We start from the raw sequence: 14,684 nt of genomic DNA, 5'->3' as shown, positions 1-14,684 counted from the left end.
CCTAATTATTTAGTAGCCTATCAGAACTTCAAAAGAATCAAATCCTTGATAGTCCCTAATATAGTTTGAATCTTGAATGTTCCAATAACTTTTTCCCCTCACTCTACCACTTGAGCATCCCTCACTTTCAGCTTTCCCTTTATCACTTGAGCCATGACTCCATTTTTCAGTTTTTTGCTAATTAACTTGTTTACCAGAGCAGGATCTGAACCACTATCCTCAGAGCTCAGTCTTCAGAGTCGCTATGAATACAGTTATAAGCCACTGACACACAACTAGAGACAAAATTTGAAAGCGGATAAGGATAACTTCAAGCTCATGCTTTTTCAGAATACTAGAAGTTAAAAAACACATTGTATATTAGCATATTTAACACAATTTTAAAACACAAAAAACACACTACATAATGTACTTTCATATTACCTGGCCTGGGGGGCTCTCTGCAGAAGAGGAGGACAAAAGCGCCTTCTCCAAAGCTTCAGGCAAGGCGTGATACATGTCCTTGTCTTCCAGTTTCCAGTAAGTGAGTCCTAATGTGCACCAACATGTTGAACACAAGAGAGTAAGAAAAAAACAAAAACACCTTCAGAAAAACTTATTTCTACCTAAAACAAATTTAAAATAGGAAGGAACTAATTCTGGCTTGGTTGGTTAAAGCACTATGACCCACTAAAAAAAAAAAAAGAATGAATGAAAGAAAAAGCCAGAAATGGTACTGTGGCTCAAGAGGTAGCCCAGACCCTGAGTTTAAGCCCCAGGACCAGCAATAAATAAATAAATTTAAAAATAAATTTAAAAAATAAAAGTTCCGTACCTGTTCCTGAATCAGACACCCAAGAATTTGGACTTTCATCTGGCTTACTGAGGTAAAAAGAACAAGGAAGTGGAGTAGCGGCAAAATCAGACTGCAATTCAAGAAAGAAAATGATTGTTAAGACAGCTAAAATCCAACAGTCTCACACTGTTGACCTAGGAAAGTGCTCTGCCACTAAGCTACATCCCTAGATAAAATGCCTTACCAATATATACATTTTGTGTTAATCAGTTGTGGTGCTTGTACTCTGGGCCTGGGCGCTGTCCTCAAGCTCTTCAGTTCAAGGCTAGCACTCTACCACTCGAGCCACAGCACCACTTCTGATTTTCTGGTGATTAATTAGAAATTAGAGTCTAGCGGACTTTCATGCCCAGACTGGCTTTGAACCTTCATTCTCAAATCTCAACCTCCCGAGTAGCCAGGATTACAGGTGTGAGCCATGAGCACATGGCTCCGATTCATTTTTATCATTATAAATTCAATAACTCAAATTAACTGGGAGGACTACAAATTAATAATGCAAATATCAAGTAGTTGTTTTTCCTGTCTAGATTTCTACAGTAATTAAAGAGACCATGGAAAGAGGAGTAGAAGTCAAATACTTGAAAATAAAATATTCAGTCTTGACACAATTCTTTTTTTTTTTTCCCTTTGTGGGTCATGGATCTTGAACTTGGCCTGGACTCTGTCCTGGCGCTCTTCAGCTCAAGGCTACCACCCTACCCTTGAGCCAAGCCCCACTTCCCGTTTTCTAGAGGTTAATTGGAGATTAGAGCCTTAGGGTCTTTTGTGCCTGGGCTGGCTTTGAACCTTGATCCTCAGATCTCAGTCTCCATAGTAGCTAGGATTACAGGCATGAGCCACCACTCTGGGCTTCTTGACACAATTCTAAGTTCAAAGTTCAGCACACTGGATGGCTCTACACTGAGCTCCCTAAACACAGCTTCTAGACACACAGCAATGGACAAGCAAGGGCGAAAACAAGAATACAAATAAAAGCATGCAAGTATGATAGAAGGAATGAGACTGATTGAAGTACAGTGTGAACATGTGATAAAACAGCAACCCCTCCCCCATAACTAAAAGAAGCCAATCAAATAAATGTAAAGCTGAAGAGCCGAAGAGCAGGCCTACCCCTGACACAAGGGCCTTTAATTAGCTGTCTAGTGCCTTGTATACTAGAAACATCCATGAAGTCCTTCAGCCTGTGAATTTAAAGTCATGGCTGTCTAAGACAAAAGGCCCAGGAAACAAAGAACAATGTGAACTCTGAGAAATCGAATGCTAAATAATACAGTATCAAGATGCACTTCCAAGCAGCTATTATCCAAAATAAGCCTGTAGTATACTAAAAGAAAATCTAATCCCAAAATTAATTTGAAAAGTATGAAACTGAAAATAACTGGAAAGAACAATGCTCAAATGAAGATGTAAATTCCTACTTTCAAGAAACCAGACTATGTAGGTAAGAAGAGTGGGACCTCAAGACCATTTCAAGTTCAGAAACAGCAAAGCTTGATTTCTCCAAATAACAAATCCTGGCATGGTGGCTCACACCTGTAATCCTAGCTACTCAGAAGTCTGATATCTGAGGCTTGTGGTTCAAAGCCAGCCCAAGCATTAAAAAAAGTCCATGAGGCCGGTGTGGTAGCTCACGCTGGTAATCCTAGCTACTCAGGAGGCTGAGATCTGAGGGTCAAGGTTCAAAGCCAGCCCCAGCACAAAAGGACCTGAGACTCTTATCTCCAATTAATCACCAGAAAACAGGAAGTGGCCCTGTGGCTCAAGAGTAAGGCTGTAGCCTTGAGCTGAAGAGGTCAGAAACAATGTCCAGGCCAGCTCAAGTCCCATGACTGAAAAAAAAAAATGACTTAATAACAAAAAAATCATTTCCCTAAAGAAAAAGGAAAAATTAAAAAGGGAGGAAAAGAACATAACCACAAACCCAAATTGGACCCATCTCAGGGCTGCAAGTAGAGCTCAGGATAGAGCACATGCTTAAAACATACAAGACCCTGGGTTCAACACCCAGCACTAAAAATAAATAAATACAATAAAATAAAGGTATAAGCTAGGCAATGTGGGACATACATTTGTAATAAATGTGCACTTGAAAGGCAGATGCCAAACAAGAGTTCAAGGCCAAGCCAGGCACCAGGAGCTCACATCTGTAGTCCCAGCTACTCAGGAAGTTGAGATCTGAGGATTATGGTTCAAAGCCAGTCTGGGCTGGAAAGTCTGTGAGATTCTTATTTCCAATTAACCACCAGAAAACTAGAAGTGATGCTGTGGCTCAAATTAGTAGAGTACTAGCTGGCCTTGAGTGAAAAAGCTCATGGTAAGCACGTAGTCAAGCCCCATGACCAAGAGGAAAGGAAGGAAAGAGAGGAAAGAAAAAGAAAGGAAGGAAGGAAAGAAGGAAGGAAGGAAGGAAGGAAGGAAGGAAGGAAGGAAGGAAGGAAGGGAAGAAGGAAGGGAAGAAGGGAGGGTGAGAGGGAGGGAGGGAGGGATGGAGGGAAGAAAGGAAAGGAAAGAAGGAAGGAAGGAAGGAGGGAGGGAGGGAGGGAAGGAAGGAAGAAAGGAAGGAGGGAGGGAGGGAGGGAGGGAGGGAGGGAGGGAGGGAAGGAAGGAAGGAAGGATGGAAGGAAGGAAGAGGGCCGGGAGTTTGGCCTAGTGGTAGCGTGCTTGCCTAGCATGCACCAAGACTTGGGTTAGATTCCTTGGTACCATATATATAGAAAAAAGCAGGAAGTGGTGCTGAGGCTCAAGTGGTAGCCTTGAGAAAGTTCAAGGACAGTGCTCAGGCCCTGAGCTCAAGCCAAGGACTGGAAAAAAAAAAACAACTCCATTTATATAACTCTGCTGTAATGAAAAAGCACTTTTTACCCCAAGTCTCCAAATGTTTTCATACTATCATATCAAATAAAGGCATCATTTAATTTTTTTGGCAATGCTGGGATTTGAACTAAGGGCCTCATATTTGCTAGGATTAGAGGTATGGATCAAATGTTAAATTACCAGCAGAGCAAGCAAGGTAAGCAACTCTAAAGCATTGCAATTAAATGCCAATGCCAAGGGGGAAAAAAAAAGGCCACAGAGACATCAAACAAGAAAAGATGCATAAATAAACAAATTAATAATTTAATGATTACAGTCTGTACATAGTCAACATGATCGCCAGTAGCAAAGCCACCAGGAAGAAGACGATGCATCACCTACTTTCTCAACAGGAGGTTTTCTGCCTTGCTCACGTCCTTGCTTCAATCTTGAGCCTCCATCTTCTGCTTGTGCTCTCTTTGGCTGGTTCTGCTTCAGCTTTTGTGCCCACGATGTTATAGATTTACTACTTAACAAGAGAAAATCAAAATTTCTTTCTTTCTATGCTGCTCTTCACTTGTAAGGACAAAAACAACGAACACTTCCTCTGTGGAGAAATGCTTTGTTTTTCTCAAGTGGAACAATGATAGTTTTCTATTTTATTTACCTACATTTTTTATTTTATATGACCAAAGGCCAACTAAACAAAATGACTAATAGTAATTAATACTATGTACTAGTCATAGAATAGAACAAAAGCCACCACTCTGGCCTCTTCAAGTATTAGTCTCCACTGTGAAAGAACGTTTGTTAGTAATGGACTAGCGATGACACTAGTACTACCCTAAAGCTAAATACATTACTCCTGATGATGCATTTCAGAGACAAAACACAAAAAGTTTTAGGGCTATGAATGTCCATTAGTGGTCAGGTGTTCGCCATGAGCAAAAAGAAAAAAAAAAGGGCAGCAGCAGCTCAGGGATAGTGCTCAGGCCCTAAGTTAAGCCCAAGAACTAGCAAAAAATTAAAGAAATAATCAATAAAAACAGGTTTTAGAAAGGATTTGTTTTAGCATAACAGGGTTAAAGAGAAATGGAAGAGACAGACACAATTCCTGTTACCCAGGCAGGAAATGGGATTACAAAATTTGGCCATATTGTAGCCCAGTGGTACCATGCTTGCCTAGCATGCATGTAGCCCTGAGTTCAATTCCTTAGTACCACATACACAAAAAAAGCTAGAAGTGATGCTGTGGCTCAAGTGGTAGAGCGCTAGCCTGCAGAAAGTTCAAGGACAGTGCCTAAGCCCTGAGTTCAAGCCCCAGGACTGGCCAAAAAAAAGGTCTAAAAGACTGAGAATGTAGCTTAGTGGTAGAGTGCTTGCCTAGCATGCATGAAGGCATATGCTCAAGCTCTAGTACTAGCACAAAACAAAACAAAATTTTATATTCTTCTTTTTTTTTTGGCCAGTCCTGAAACTTGAGCTCAGAGCCTAAGCATTGTCCTTGGGTTTTCTCAAGGCTAGAGCTCTACCACTTGAGCCACAGTATTTCTTCCGGTTTCTTCTCTGTACATGGTACTGAGGAACTGAACCTGAGTTTTCATGCATGCTGGGTAAGTACTCTACCACTAGGCCAAACTCACCAACCACAATATTATTCTTTTATATCCAGTCACAATATCTTTTACTAAAAAGTTCCAAATCAAGTAAAATATCATTAAATTTATAGAAATTCTTCATATTTTTAAAAACTTTATGCATACATACAATTTTTTGTTTCAAATCACATGAACACATGATAAAATTCACCTATTAAGACAGTTTTATACTCTAACTTCAAGCAAATTTACAATGACTAGAAAATATGTGAGGTATTTTCTGGTGAGAGCTTCTACCTTAAGAGTTTTAACAGTCTGGACTGGGAGTTTGGCCTAGTGGTAGAGTGCTTGCCTAGCATGCACGAAGACCAGGGTTCAATTCCTTAGTACCACATTCACAGAAAAAGCCAGAAGTGGTGCTATGGCTCAAGCAGTAAAGTGTTAGCCTTGAGAAAGCCCAAGGGCAGTGCTCAGGCCCTGAGCTCAAGCCAAGGACTGGGGGAAAAAAAAAAAAAAGGAGTTTTAACAGTCTAATAACTGCAAATGGGAGGAAAGTCAGGTTATTAATATCCACTGCATTTTGTTTTTTCCACATGTAAACAGAACAAGTGGGATGTGTATGCGTGTGTACCTGCGTGTGTGCGTGTGTGTGTGTGTGTGTGTGTCTAGTCTTGGGACTTAAACTCTGGGCTTGGACACTGTCCCTGAGATCTTCTGCTCAAGGCTACCACCCTACCCATTGAGCCACAGTGCCACTTCCGGTTTTCTGGTGATTAACTGGAGATAAGAGTCTCACAGACTTTAGTGCCCAGGCTGGCTTTGAATCTTGATCAGATCTCAGCCTCCTGAGTAGCTAGGATTACAGGCATGAGCCACCATGCCCGGTTTTACTAGATTCTAAATGTAACAAGTCTATTCCCCTGAAATGATGGAGCAAATACACTTACTTCTTTGTTTTACCGCTGTATACTTCAGAAATCTTATTTTCACCAAGAAAACTGTGTTCAAATTCACCAGGAAATGTGGAATTTTCTTTCTTTAAAGATGAACAAAACTCTTCAGGGGCCTGTGTGTAAAAAGTCCTTCTTTCTGCACCACCACCAGATGACTCTATCTGCACAACAGGTGTTCCATACTGGCCCTGAGAAACTCTCGTGTGCTCCATGAGTTCTATGGGGCCTTTAGATTTGTAGGTATTCAATTCTGAGACACAAAAGGTGCCATATCCACTGCTCACTGAGCTACTGTCCACACTGGAATCTGGCTGGGACATGCAAGCTTCCTGTTGCAGCTCAGGTTCCTTGGGCTCAGGATAACTAGTAACAGACTCATTTCTCTCACTGTTTTCAGAGACAAAACCCATTTGACTTTTTGAGGATACTTGTTTGCTGGAAGAATTTCTATCACAGGAAGTCCACGAAACATTACTGGTCTGTAACTTGACTAAATTTCTTATCTCCTCCTGTATATGCTGAGAAGAAAATTTATAGATCTGAGTAAGAAAGTATATTCAGCATCACATTTTTATAAATGCTAGGGAAATAGGATGTTTCAAAGTATAATGTGGCTCTAGTTTATAAATAAAAGTGATAATATGAATTGGTTTTCTGAAAATCTTAAAATTAAAAAATACAAATGGGGGGGCTGGGAGTTTTGCCTAGTGGTAGAGTGCATGCCTAGCATGCATGAAGACCTGGGTTCGATTCCTCAGTACCCCACATACATAGCAAAAAGCCGGAAGTGGTGCTGAGGCTCAAGTGGTAGAGTTCTAGCCTTGAGAAAGTCCAAGGACAGTGCTCAAGCCCTGAGCCCAAACCCAGGACTGGCAAAAAAAAAAAAAAAAAATACAACTAAGCCAAGTTGAGAGGAAGAAATTTTGATGCATGCTACCATATAAATTGTGAGGACATTATATTTAGGGAAATAGGATAGTCATAAAAAAAAAATACAAATGGCAACTTACTTGAATTTGGTTGTGGAATTGTTCCTGCTGAGCAACTATCTTTTCCTGGCATTGCTTTTCCACCAAATGGAACAACTGTAACCACCTGGTCTATTAAATTATAAAATATCTTAGTTAAAAATAATTAACCCATTATTTCACAGAAAAATCCTCCAGTGAGAAACAGACTTTTTCTAATTTCTCCTGTATTTTCAACTTTCCTTGATCCATTGATCATTAAAGAATGTCTTTTGGGATTTTTTTTTTTTAAAGGGGTGTTTTTCTTTAAAGCAAGTGCCCTACAGAAATAGCTTTTAAGAAAAAGTTTCAGAGGCTGGGAGTTTGGCCTAGTGGTTAAAGTGCTTGCCTAGCATGCATGAAGACCTGGGTTCGATTCCTCGGTACCACATACATAGAAAAAAGCCGGAAGTGGTGCTGACTCTCAAGTGGTAGAGCTCTAGCCTTGAGAAAGCCCAAGGACAGTGCTCAGGCCCTGAGCTCAAGCCCAGGACTGGCAAAAAAAGAAAAAAAGAAAAAGAAAAAGTTTCAGCTGGGCACAGTGACTCACACCTGTAATCTCAGGAGGCTGAGATCTGAGGATCACAGTTCAAAGCCAGCCTGGGCACTAAAAAAAGTCCACGAGACTCTTAACTCCAATTAACCACCAGAAAATCGGAAATGGTACTGTGGCTCACAGAGCAGGGCAGTAGCCTTGAGTTGAAGAGCTCAGTGACAATACCCAGGCCCAGAGTTCAAGTCCCACAACTGATAAAACAAAGAAAAAAGTTTCAAGGGCTATCTCAAGAGATAAAATAGGGCTAGGAATGTGGCTTAGGTGTAGAGTATTTGCCTAGTACACATGAAGCCCTGGGTTCAATTACTCAGTATCATATAAACAGAAAAAAACCCAAAGTGGTGCTGTGGTTCACATGGTAAGAGTGCTAGCCTTGAGCAGAAGAAACTCAGAGACAGTGACTGAGTTCAAGCCCCAGGACTAGAGAGACAGAGAGAGAAGCACTTTAAAAGCAAGTGAGCTCAAACCCTAGCACTGGTGAGAAAAAAAAAAAAAGGAGTAACAATATAAAATTTATAAGGCAATTTTAATACACACACACTTACCTGCAGGTGTGGCTCAAGCAATAAAGTGTTTGTCTAGCAAGCTCAAGTCCCAGAATTCAAACCATAGTAATACCAAAAAAATACTAAAATGTGAAAATGCAGAAAAAGAAACTTAGCATTCTTTTTTTTTGTTTCGCTCTTAAGTCACACCTCCAGCTCACAAAAATACATGTGTGGGGGCCGGTAGTTTGGCCCAGTGGTAGAGTGCTTGTCTAGCATGCATGAAGACCCAGGTTCGATTCCTCGGTACCACATACATAGAAAAAAGCTGGAAGTGGTGCTGTGGCTCAAGTGGTAGTGCTATAGCTTTGAGAAAAGTCCAAGGACAGTGCTCAGGCTCTGAGTTCAAGCCCCATGACTGCCAAAAAAAAAAAAAAAAAAAAGAAAATACACATGTGTGTGTGTGTGTGTGTGTGTGTGTGTGTGTGTGTGTAAGAGAGTCCTGGGGCTTGAATTCAGTGTCCTAAATTCAGGACATTGTCCTTGAGCTTCTTTTCCTCAAGGCTAGTACTCTACCACTTGAGCCACAGCGCTACTTCTGGCTTTTTCTGTTTATGTAGTACTAAGGAATCATATCTAGGGCTTCATGCATGCTAGGCAAGCACCCTACCACTAAGCCATCTTCCAGGATCTGTTTAATGTCATTCACCTAATTAATAGACTTGAATCTCTACATATAACCTTTATTATAATAACAATTTAATTAATATATATGTGTATGTATATATAAATACATATGTAGGTATATATATCCACTTGAGCACCAGTCTGGAAAGAAATTTCCTTCTTTTTTTTTTTTGCCAGTCCTGGGCTTGAGGCTAGAGCTCTACCACTTGAGCCTCAGCATCACTTCTGGTTTTTTTCTATGTATGTAGTACTGAGGAATGGAAACCGAGTCTTCATGCATGCTAGGCAAGCACTCTACCACTAGGCCAAACTCCCAGCATCTGGAAAGAAATTTCTAATAATTTAGTGTTTGGTAGAAGTCCCCCAAATAAAATAAAATAAAATACCTCACAGTTTTTCCAAAGTTCTGAATCAGTCTTCCCACTACTCTGTAGCTCTTGCATCAAAGAGGTTGGTATGTTAGCTGTCCTTGAATGACAGTCGATCTAATCTTCCCTGAGAAAGAGGATACCCCATTTGTACTAAGGTGGGGACTACTTCTGTTGAAACATAAATAATTCAAATTGTTTTCTGCATTCTTCCAAAGTGTTGAATAGTTCAGTAGTTCAAGATTTAGTAGAACAGTACAAAATCACTAACATTTAATCCTTCTAATGTCACTTCATTTGTCGAAAAATCTGATTGGTTTGTACAGAAAAGTAAAATGACAGCACTTACTTTAAAAAAAAACACAAAACACACACACACACATATCAGAAAACTTCAACAGAAGAGAACACACCACAGAGTATCAGCAGCAAGTAAGTTGTGATAAAATTTTCCTCTAGAGGATCCTTTTGGCCCATTTTAAGAACAGCCCTCCATTGTGTGGGGAGATTCTCTCCATTGTCAGACTTACAGTCAAGTCTTATTCTCTGGATCCCTCTAATTTGCTGATAAGCTGATGTGTATCACTCTATGCTATCTTTGAATGAAAGTTATGTCAACCAAATGAGCAGCAAATATTCAGGATTGATTTAGCCTACTTAGTGTATAAAATGACACTTTTTTTTCTAAAGACAGCTTTACCAAACAAGTTTATTTCAGATTTGTATAAACATCCAAAAGGTATAACTCAAATTATTAAAGTACATTTAAATCTAACCACTGAAAGTGGACCCACAAGAGCCACCAAGTGACTGGAAATAAAATGTGGGGCTAGCCAAGTGGGTGGCTCACACCTGTAATCCTAGCTACTCAGTAGACTGAGATCTGAGGATCCTGTTTCAAAGCCAGCCTTGACACTAAAGAACATAAGTCTCTCATCTCTAATTAATCACTAGAAAATGGGAAGTGGGGCTGTGGCTCAAGGGGAAGAGTGGTAGACTTGAGTGAGGAGCTCAGGGACAGTGCCCAAGCTCAAGGGCACGGTGGTAGCCTTTAGCTGAAGAGCTCAGGGACAGCACCAAGGCCCAGAGATCAAGCCCCGTGACCGACCAAAAAAAAAAAAAAAAAAAAAAATCATTGTACTCAGCTTTTTACGGAGATGAGGTCTTGTGAACTTTTTTCCTGTGCTAACTTGAAACTCTGATGCTCCCAATTTCAACCTACCAAGTAGCTAGGATCCCATGTGCGCACCACCACGCCCACATGTGCATGTTTATTTCTTCCAAAACAAACTATTTGACTGCTCAACTAAAATGTTACTGAGTTGGGTATGTAGAGGTAAATTGAGTAAATTCCTTCTTAAGAAATTCATGCATTTTAAGAAAGATGCTAATGGTACACATGCAATCTAAGAGGCAGAAGCAAGAAGATGGTGAGTTCAGTACCAACCTCAACTTCATATGAGACTCTGTCTCAAAATATTAGAGAGGGGCCGGGAGTTTGGCCTAGAGATAGAGTACTTGCCTAGGTTCGATTCCTCGGTACCACATACACAGAAAAAGCCGGAAGTGGTGCTGAGGCTCAAGAGGTAGAACTCTAGCCCAGAGAAAGTCCAAGGACAGTGCTCAGGCCCTGAGCTCAAGCCCAGGACTGGCAATAAATCTATCTATCTATCTATCTATCTATCTATCTATCTATCTTGCTATCTTTATATATGTACATATATATATTAAAAGCAAGTGTGACAAACAGGAGAAGAGACAAAGGTCAGGTGGGGAAGAAAGGAAGGAAAGAAGAAAGGAAGGAAGGAAGGAGAGAGAAAACTTACAACCATAATGCTTGCAAAATGAAAAGTTTAAAGTTTAATAATCTCATTTTCTGGTTCCTCTAGATTCACAATACTTATGGCCTAGTGTTATGAAACACTGCAGGGTGAAGAGACAAAAAAAGTGGTTAAAAAGAGATTCCACCCGCCCCCCCCCCCAAAAAAAAAAAGAAAAAAGAAAGAGATCAGATCAAGGAAACACTTCCTTTAGGGATAGGTGCAGAAAGCTAAGGGAAACCTGATCTAAGTAGATTCTTCCTTCCCAGAAGCTCCATGACAAATGAGTACTGAAAGTCAGGGGCTGCCCCGTCCACTGAAAATGGCAATGAGCACACTTGGACACCATTCACCTTGCTCTCAGTCCCCGGAACCTGAGTTCACCAGACACACTTCCCCTCCCCCCCACCTCAGGGTGATGGACAACTCCATCCATTATTTCCTGGGCTGAGTTAAGCCAGATGAAGTAATTCCCAATGGAAAGCCACTAGAAATTCAATAATGCTGGTCTGAGCCAGAGGGGATGTGAGGAAGGAAGGAGAGCTGAGAGTGGGGAGAGGGGAAGAAGAAAGGGAAGAAAAGAACCTAATACAGGAAGCAAAATCTAAAAAGTAAGTGGGCTTATCTCAACCAAAGACAGAGCAGCAGATGTGATCAAAAAAACAAATTCAGGGCTGCAAGTGTAGCCTAGTGGTAGAGTGCTTGTCTAGCATGCATGAAGCCCTGGGTTCAATTCCTTAGTACCACATCACAGAAAAAGCTAGAAGTGGTGCTATAGCTCAAGTGGTAGAATGCTAGCCTTGAGAAAGCCCAAGGACAGTGCTCAGGCTTTGAATCAATCACTAAATGGGCAAAGAAACTAAGGAGAGACTTCTCAGAAGAAGAGCTAAGAATGGCAAAAAGACACATGAGGATATGCCACCATCCCTGGCAATAAAGAAAATGCAAATCAAAACATCTCTAAGGTGCTTGTCTAGCATGCACGAAGACTCAGGTTAGATTCCTCAGAACCACATACATAGAAAAAGCTGGCAATGGTGCTGTGGCTCAAGTGGTAGAGTTCTAGCCTTGAGAAAGCCCAAGGACAGTGCTCAGGCCCTGGGTTCAAGCCCCAGGACTGGCAAAACAAAATAAAACAAAACAACAACAATAAAAAAAAAAACCTCTAAGCTGGGCGCTATGGCTCACACCTGTAATCCTAGCTACTCGGAGGCTGAGATCTGAGGACTTTGGTTCAAAGCCAGCCCTGGCACTAAAGACTTAGAGAGACTCATCTCCAATTAACTAGAAAACTGGAATTGGTGCTATGGCTCAAGGGGTAGGCAGTAGTCTTGAGCAGAAGAGCTCAGGGACAGTGCACGGGCCCAGAGTTCAAGCCCCACAACCGATCCAAAACAAAAAAAAAAACAAAAACCAAGATTCCATCTCATCCCAGCTAAGAGTGGCCTACATTATGAATTCCAACAACAAATGTAGGCAGGAACGTGGAGAAAGAAGAACCCTACTTATTGGTGGTGGGAATGTGAGCTAGTACAATTACTCTTGGCAGCCATCTGGAGGATCCTCAAAAAGCTAAACACAGGGCTGGGAGTGTGGCTCAGTGGTAGAGGGCTTGATTGCATGTGTTGTGAAGGCCTGTCAACTCCTTGGTACCACATAAACAAAAAAGCCAGAAGTGGCCCTATGGTTCAAATGGTAGAATGCTAACCTTGAAAATGAAACTCAGAGAAGTGCTCAGACCGAGTTCAAGCTCCAGGAATGGGGGGGAGGGGGGGACCTAAACATAGTAGGAAAGGTAAGCAGGAAAAAATAAGTGATGGGGTAAGTGTTTAAAAGCAAATGTACGAAAGGGTATCAATATATGTGAATTAATGCACCTTCTATCTGGCAAATATCATGTAACCCTTTTATTAATTACAATAAAAAATATTAAAAAAGGAAAAAAATAAAATAAAAGCAAATGTACTCATCACCTAATTTATGTAACAGTATCTGCCCTGCTCATTAAGTTTTGAATTAAATAAAAATTAAACATAGGTCTTCCCTACAACCCAACTATATCACTCCTGGGTATCTACTCAGAACATCACACGCCTTGTTACTGTAAAGACATTTGCACACTCATGTTTTTTTCTGCATTATTTTTAATACTCAAGTTGTAGAAACGGCCCAGATGCCCTATAATAGAAGAGTGGATCCAAAAATATGGTACCTATACATAATGGAATTTCTCACAGCCATTAGAAAAAACAATATGTCATTTGCAGGGACGTGGATGGACCTAGAACAAATCATGTTAAGGGAGATAAGCCAAACTCATAGAGATCAAGTCCTATGTGGAAAGCAGATCTAAAATATACCAGGGCATGATACATTACACAAAACTCTAGCATTTCAAGGATAGGGTGCGGTAGCCATGAACTCAAGAGAGCTCAGGGACGGTGCCCCGGCCAGCAACAAGCCCCCATGACCCCCATAATTTCACTATGTGGAGCTGAGGAATTGAACCCAGGGCTTCATGCATACTAGGCCAGCATTCTACCACAGCTCTCCCAGGCCAAGAAATGTGCCCTTTGTCTGACTTACGTAGCTCTAAGCCCCGTACTCATCAATAATTCTTTTTAAAAACCTGAAAAGCTGACAAGACTTTAGGAACAGACACATGTTTCTGTCTCCCGGTCACAAAGTAACACTTGCATCCCGTCCCACAGCTTGTAGCGAAAATGGGAGCTGGGGAATGGGAACGACTCATCAACTGCAGAGTTACCTAGGCGCCCTCTTTAGGGAGGGCGGGCTGGCCAAGTGTGCAGGCCGGACCCCAGATTCTGGAGGCGGCCACGGGGTCAGAGCAGGGGGCTGGTGAAGAGCCCAACAGAGAGAAAAGACACCCGCGGGGGCCTAGGAGAACCACCACCGGCCGGAGTCCCACAAGAAGCCTGAGCATCGTCCGAGCCACACACGCAAAAAAAGAAAGAAGGAAAGAAGCCCAGCAGCGCCGCCGTCCGCCCCTCCGCTCGCAAGGCTGCTCAGGGGGCCGGCGTGGAGAAGGCGCTCGCGCGGTGGCGCCGCTGGCTCTCGCTGTAACCCTCGCCCCTCAGGAGGCTGAGATCCGAGCATGGAGGGGCAAAGCCCGCCCGGGCACGAAAGGCCCTGAGACGCCAATGAACCACCAGAAAAGCGGATGTGGCGCCGCGGCGGCCGCGGTAGGGCGCTAGCCTCGAGCTGACGGGCTCAGGGACAGCGCCCCGGCCCGGAGTTCAAGTCCCACGGCGACCACCACAAAAAGAAGCCCGGTGGATCCCGTCGCAGCCAGCAGCTCCCCGCCGCAGGCCAGGTCCCTTACCTGGGCCGCTGACTCCACAGCGGGTGTGAACATCGAGCGACCTGCCTCTCGCGACCGTTAAACTCGAGGGAGCGTGCACGCGCCCGGCGTCTCGCCTGCGGATTGGCTGTTCCTCAGGGGGCGGAGTCTCGGGGGCGACGCCGCGCGCGCACTGACCTCCCGCTTCCACGGCGCGCGGCTGGCGGCAAAGAGGAAAGCCGTCCTGACGTCAAGGGGGCGTGAGCCGGGCAGGGAGG

At 42.5% G+C, this 14,684-nt stretch overlaps 1 protein-coding gene across 12 annotated transcripts in view; it reads right to left on the bottom strand.

Moving 5' to 3' along the window:
- The window catches only part of Mphosph9 (M-phase phosphoprotein 9), a 38,529-nt gene extending 23,925 nt beyond the window's left edge, over window positions 1-14,604 (bottom strand). For 3 of the 12 annotated variants that reach the window (XM_090319909.1, XM_090319911.1, XM_090319916.1), the window contains exons 1-7: window positions 14,449-14,602; window positions 9,304-9,456; window positions 7,193-7,282; window positions 6,177-6,700; window positions 4,034-4,160; window positions 815-905; window positions 424-530 (exon numbers count right to left, since the gene is read on the bottom strand). In XM_090319909.1, the coding sequence (XP_090176035.1) occupies window positions 424-530; window positions 815-905; window positions 4,034-4,160; window positions 6,177-6,700; window positions 7,193-7,282; window positions 9,304-9,360 (996 nt within the window). In that variant the 5' untranslated portion in view covers window positions 9,361-9,456; window positions 14,449-14,602. Of the gene's footprint in view, window positions 1-423; window positions 531-814; window positions 906-4,033; window positions 4,161-6,176; window positions 6,701-7,192; window positions 7,283-9,303; window positions 9,457-14,448 lie in introns of those variants that run through there. The other 9 variants (XM_090319913.1, XM_090319917.1, XM_090319914.1 and 6 more) reach the window with 6 other exon arrangements.
- Window positions 14,605-14,684: the final 80 nt, after the last annotated feature.

This window comes from Megascapheus bottae, chromosome 28, assembly GCF_031878675.1.
Source record: "Megascapheus bottae isolate mThoBot1 chromosome 28, mThoBot2.hap1, whole genome shotgun sequence".
Classification (NCBI taxonomy): domain Eukaryota; kingdom Metazoa; phylum Chordata; class Mammalia; order Rodentia; family Geomyidae; genus Megascapheus; species Megascapheus bottae.
This window is presented reverse-complemented; position numbering and strand designations above follow the sequence as displayed.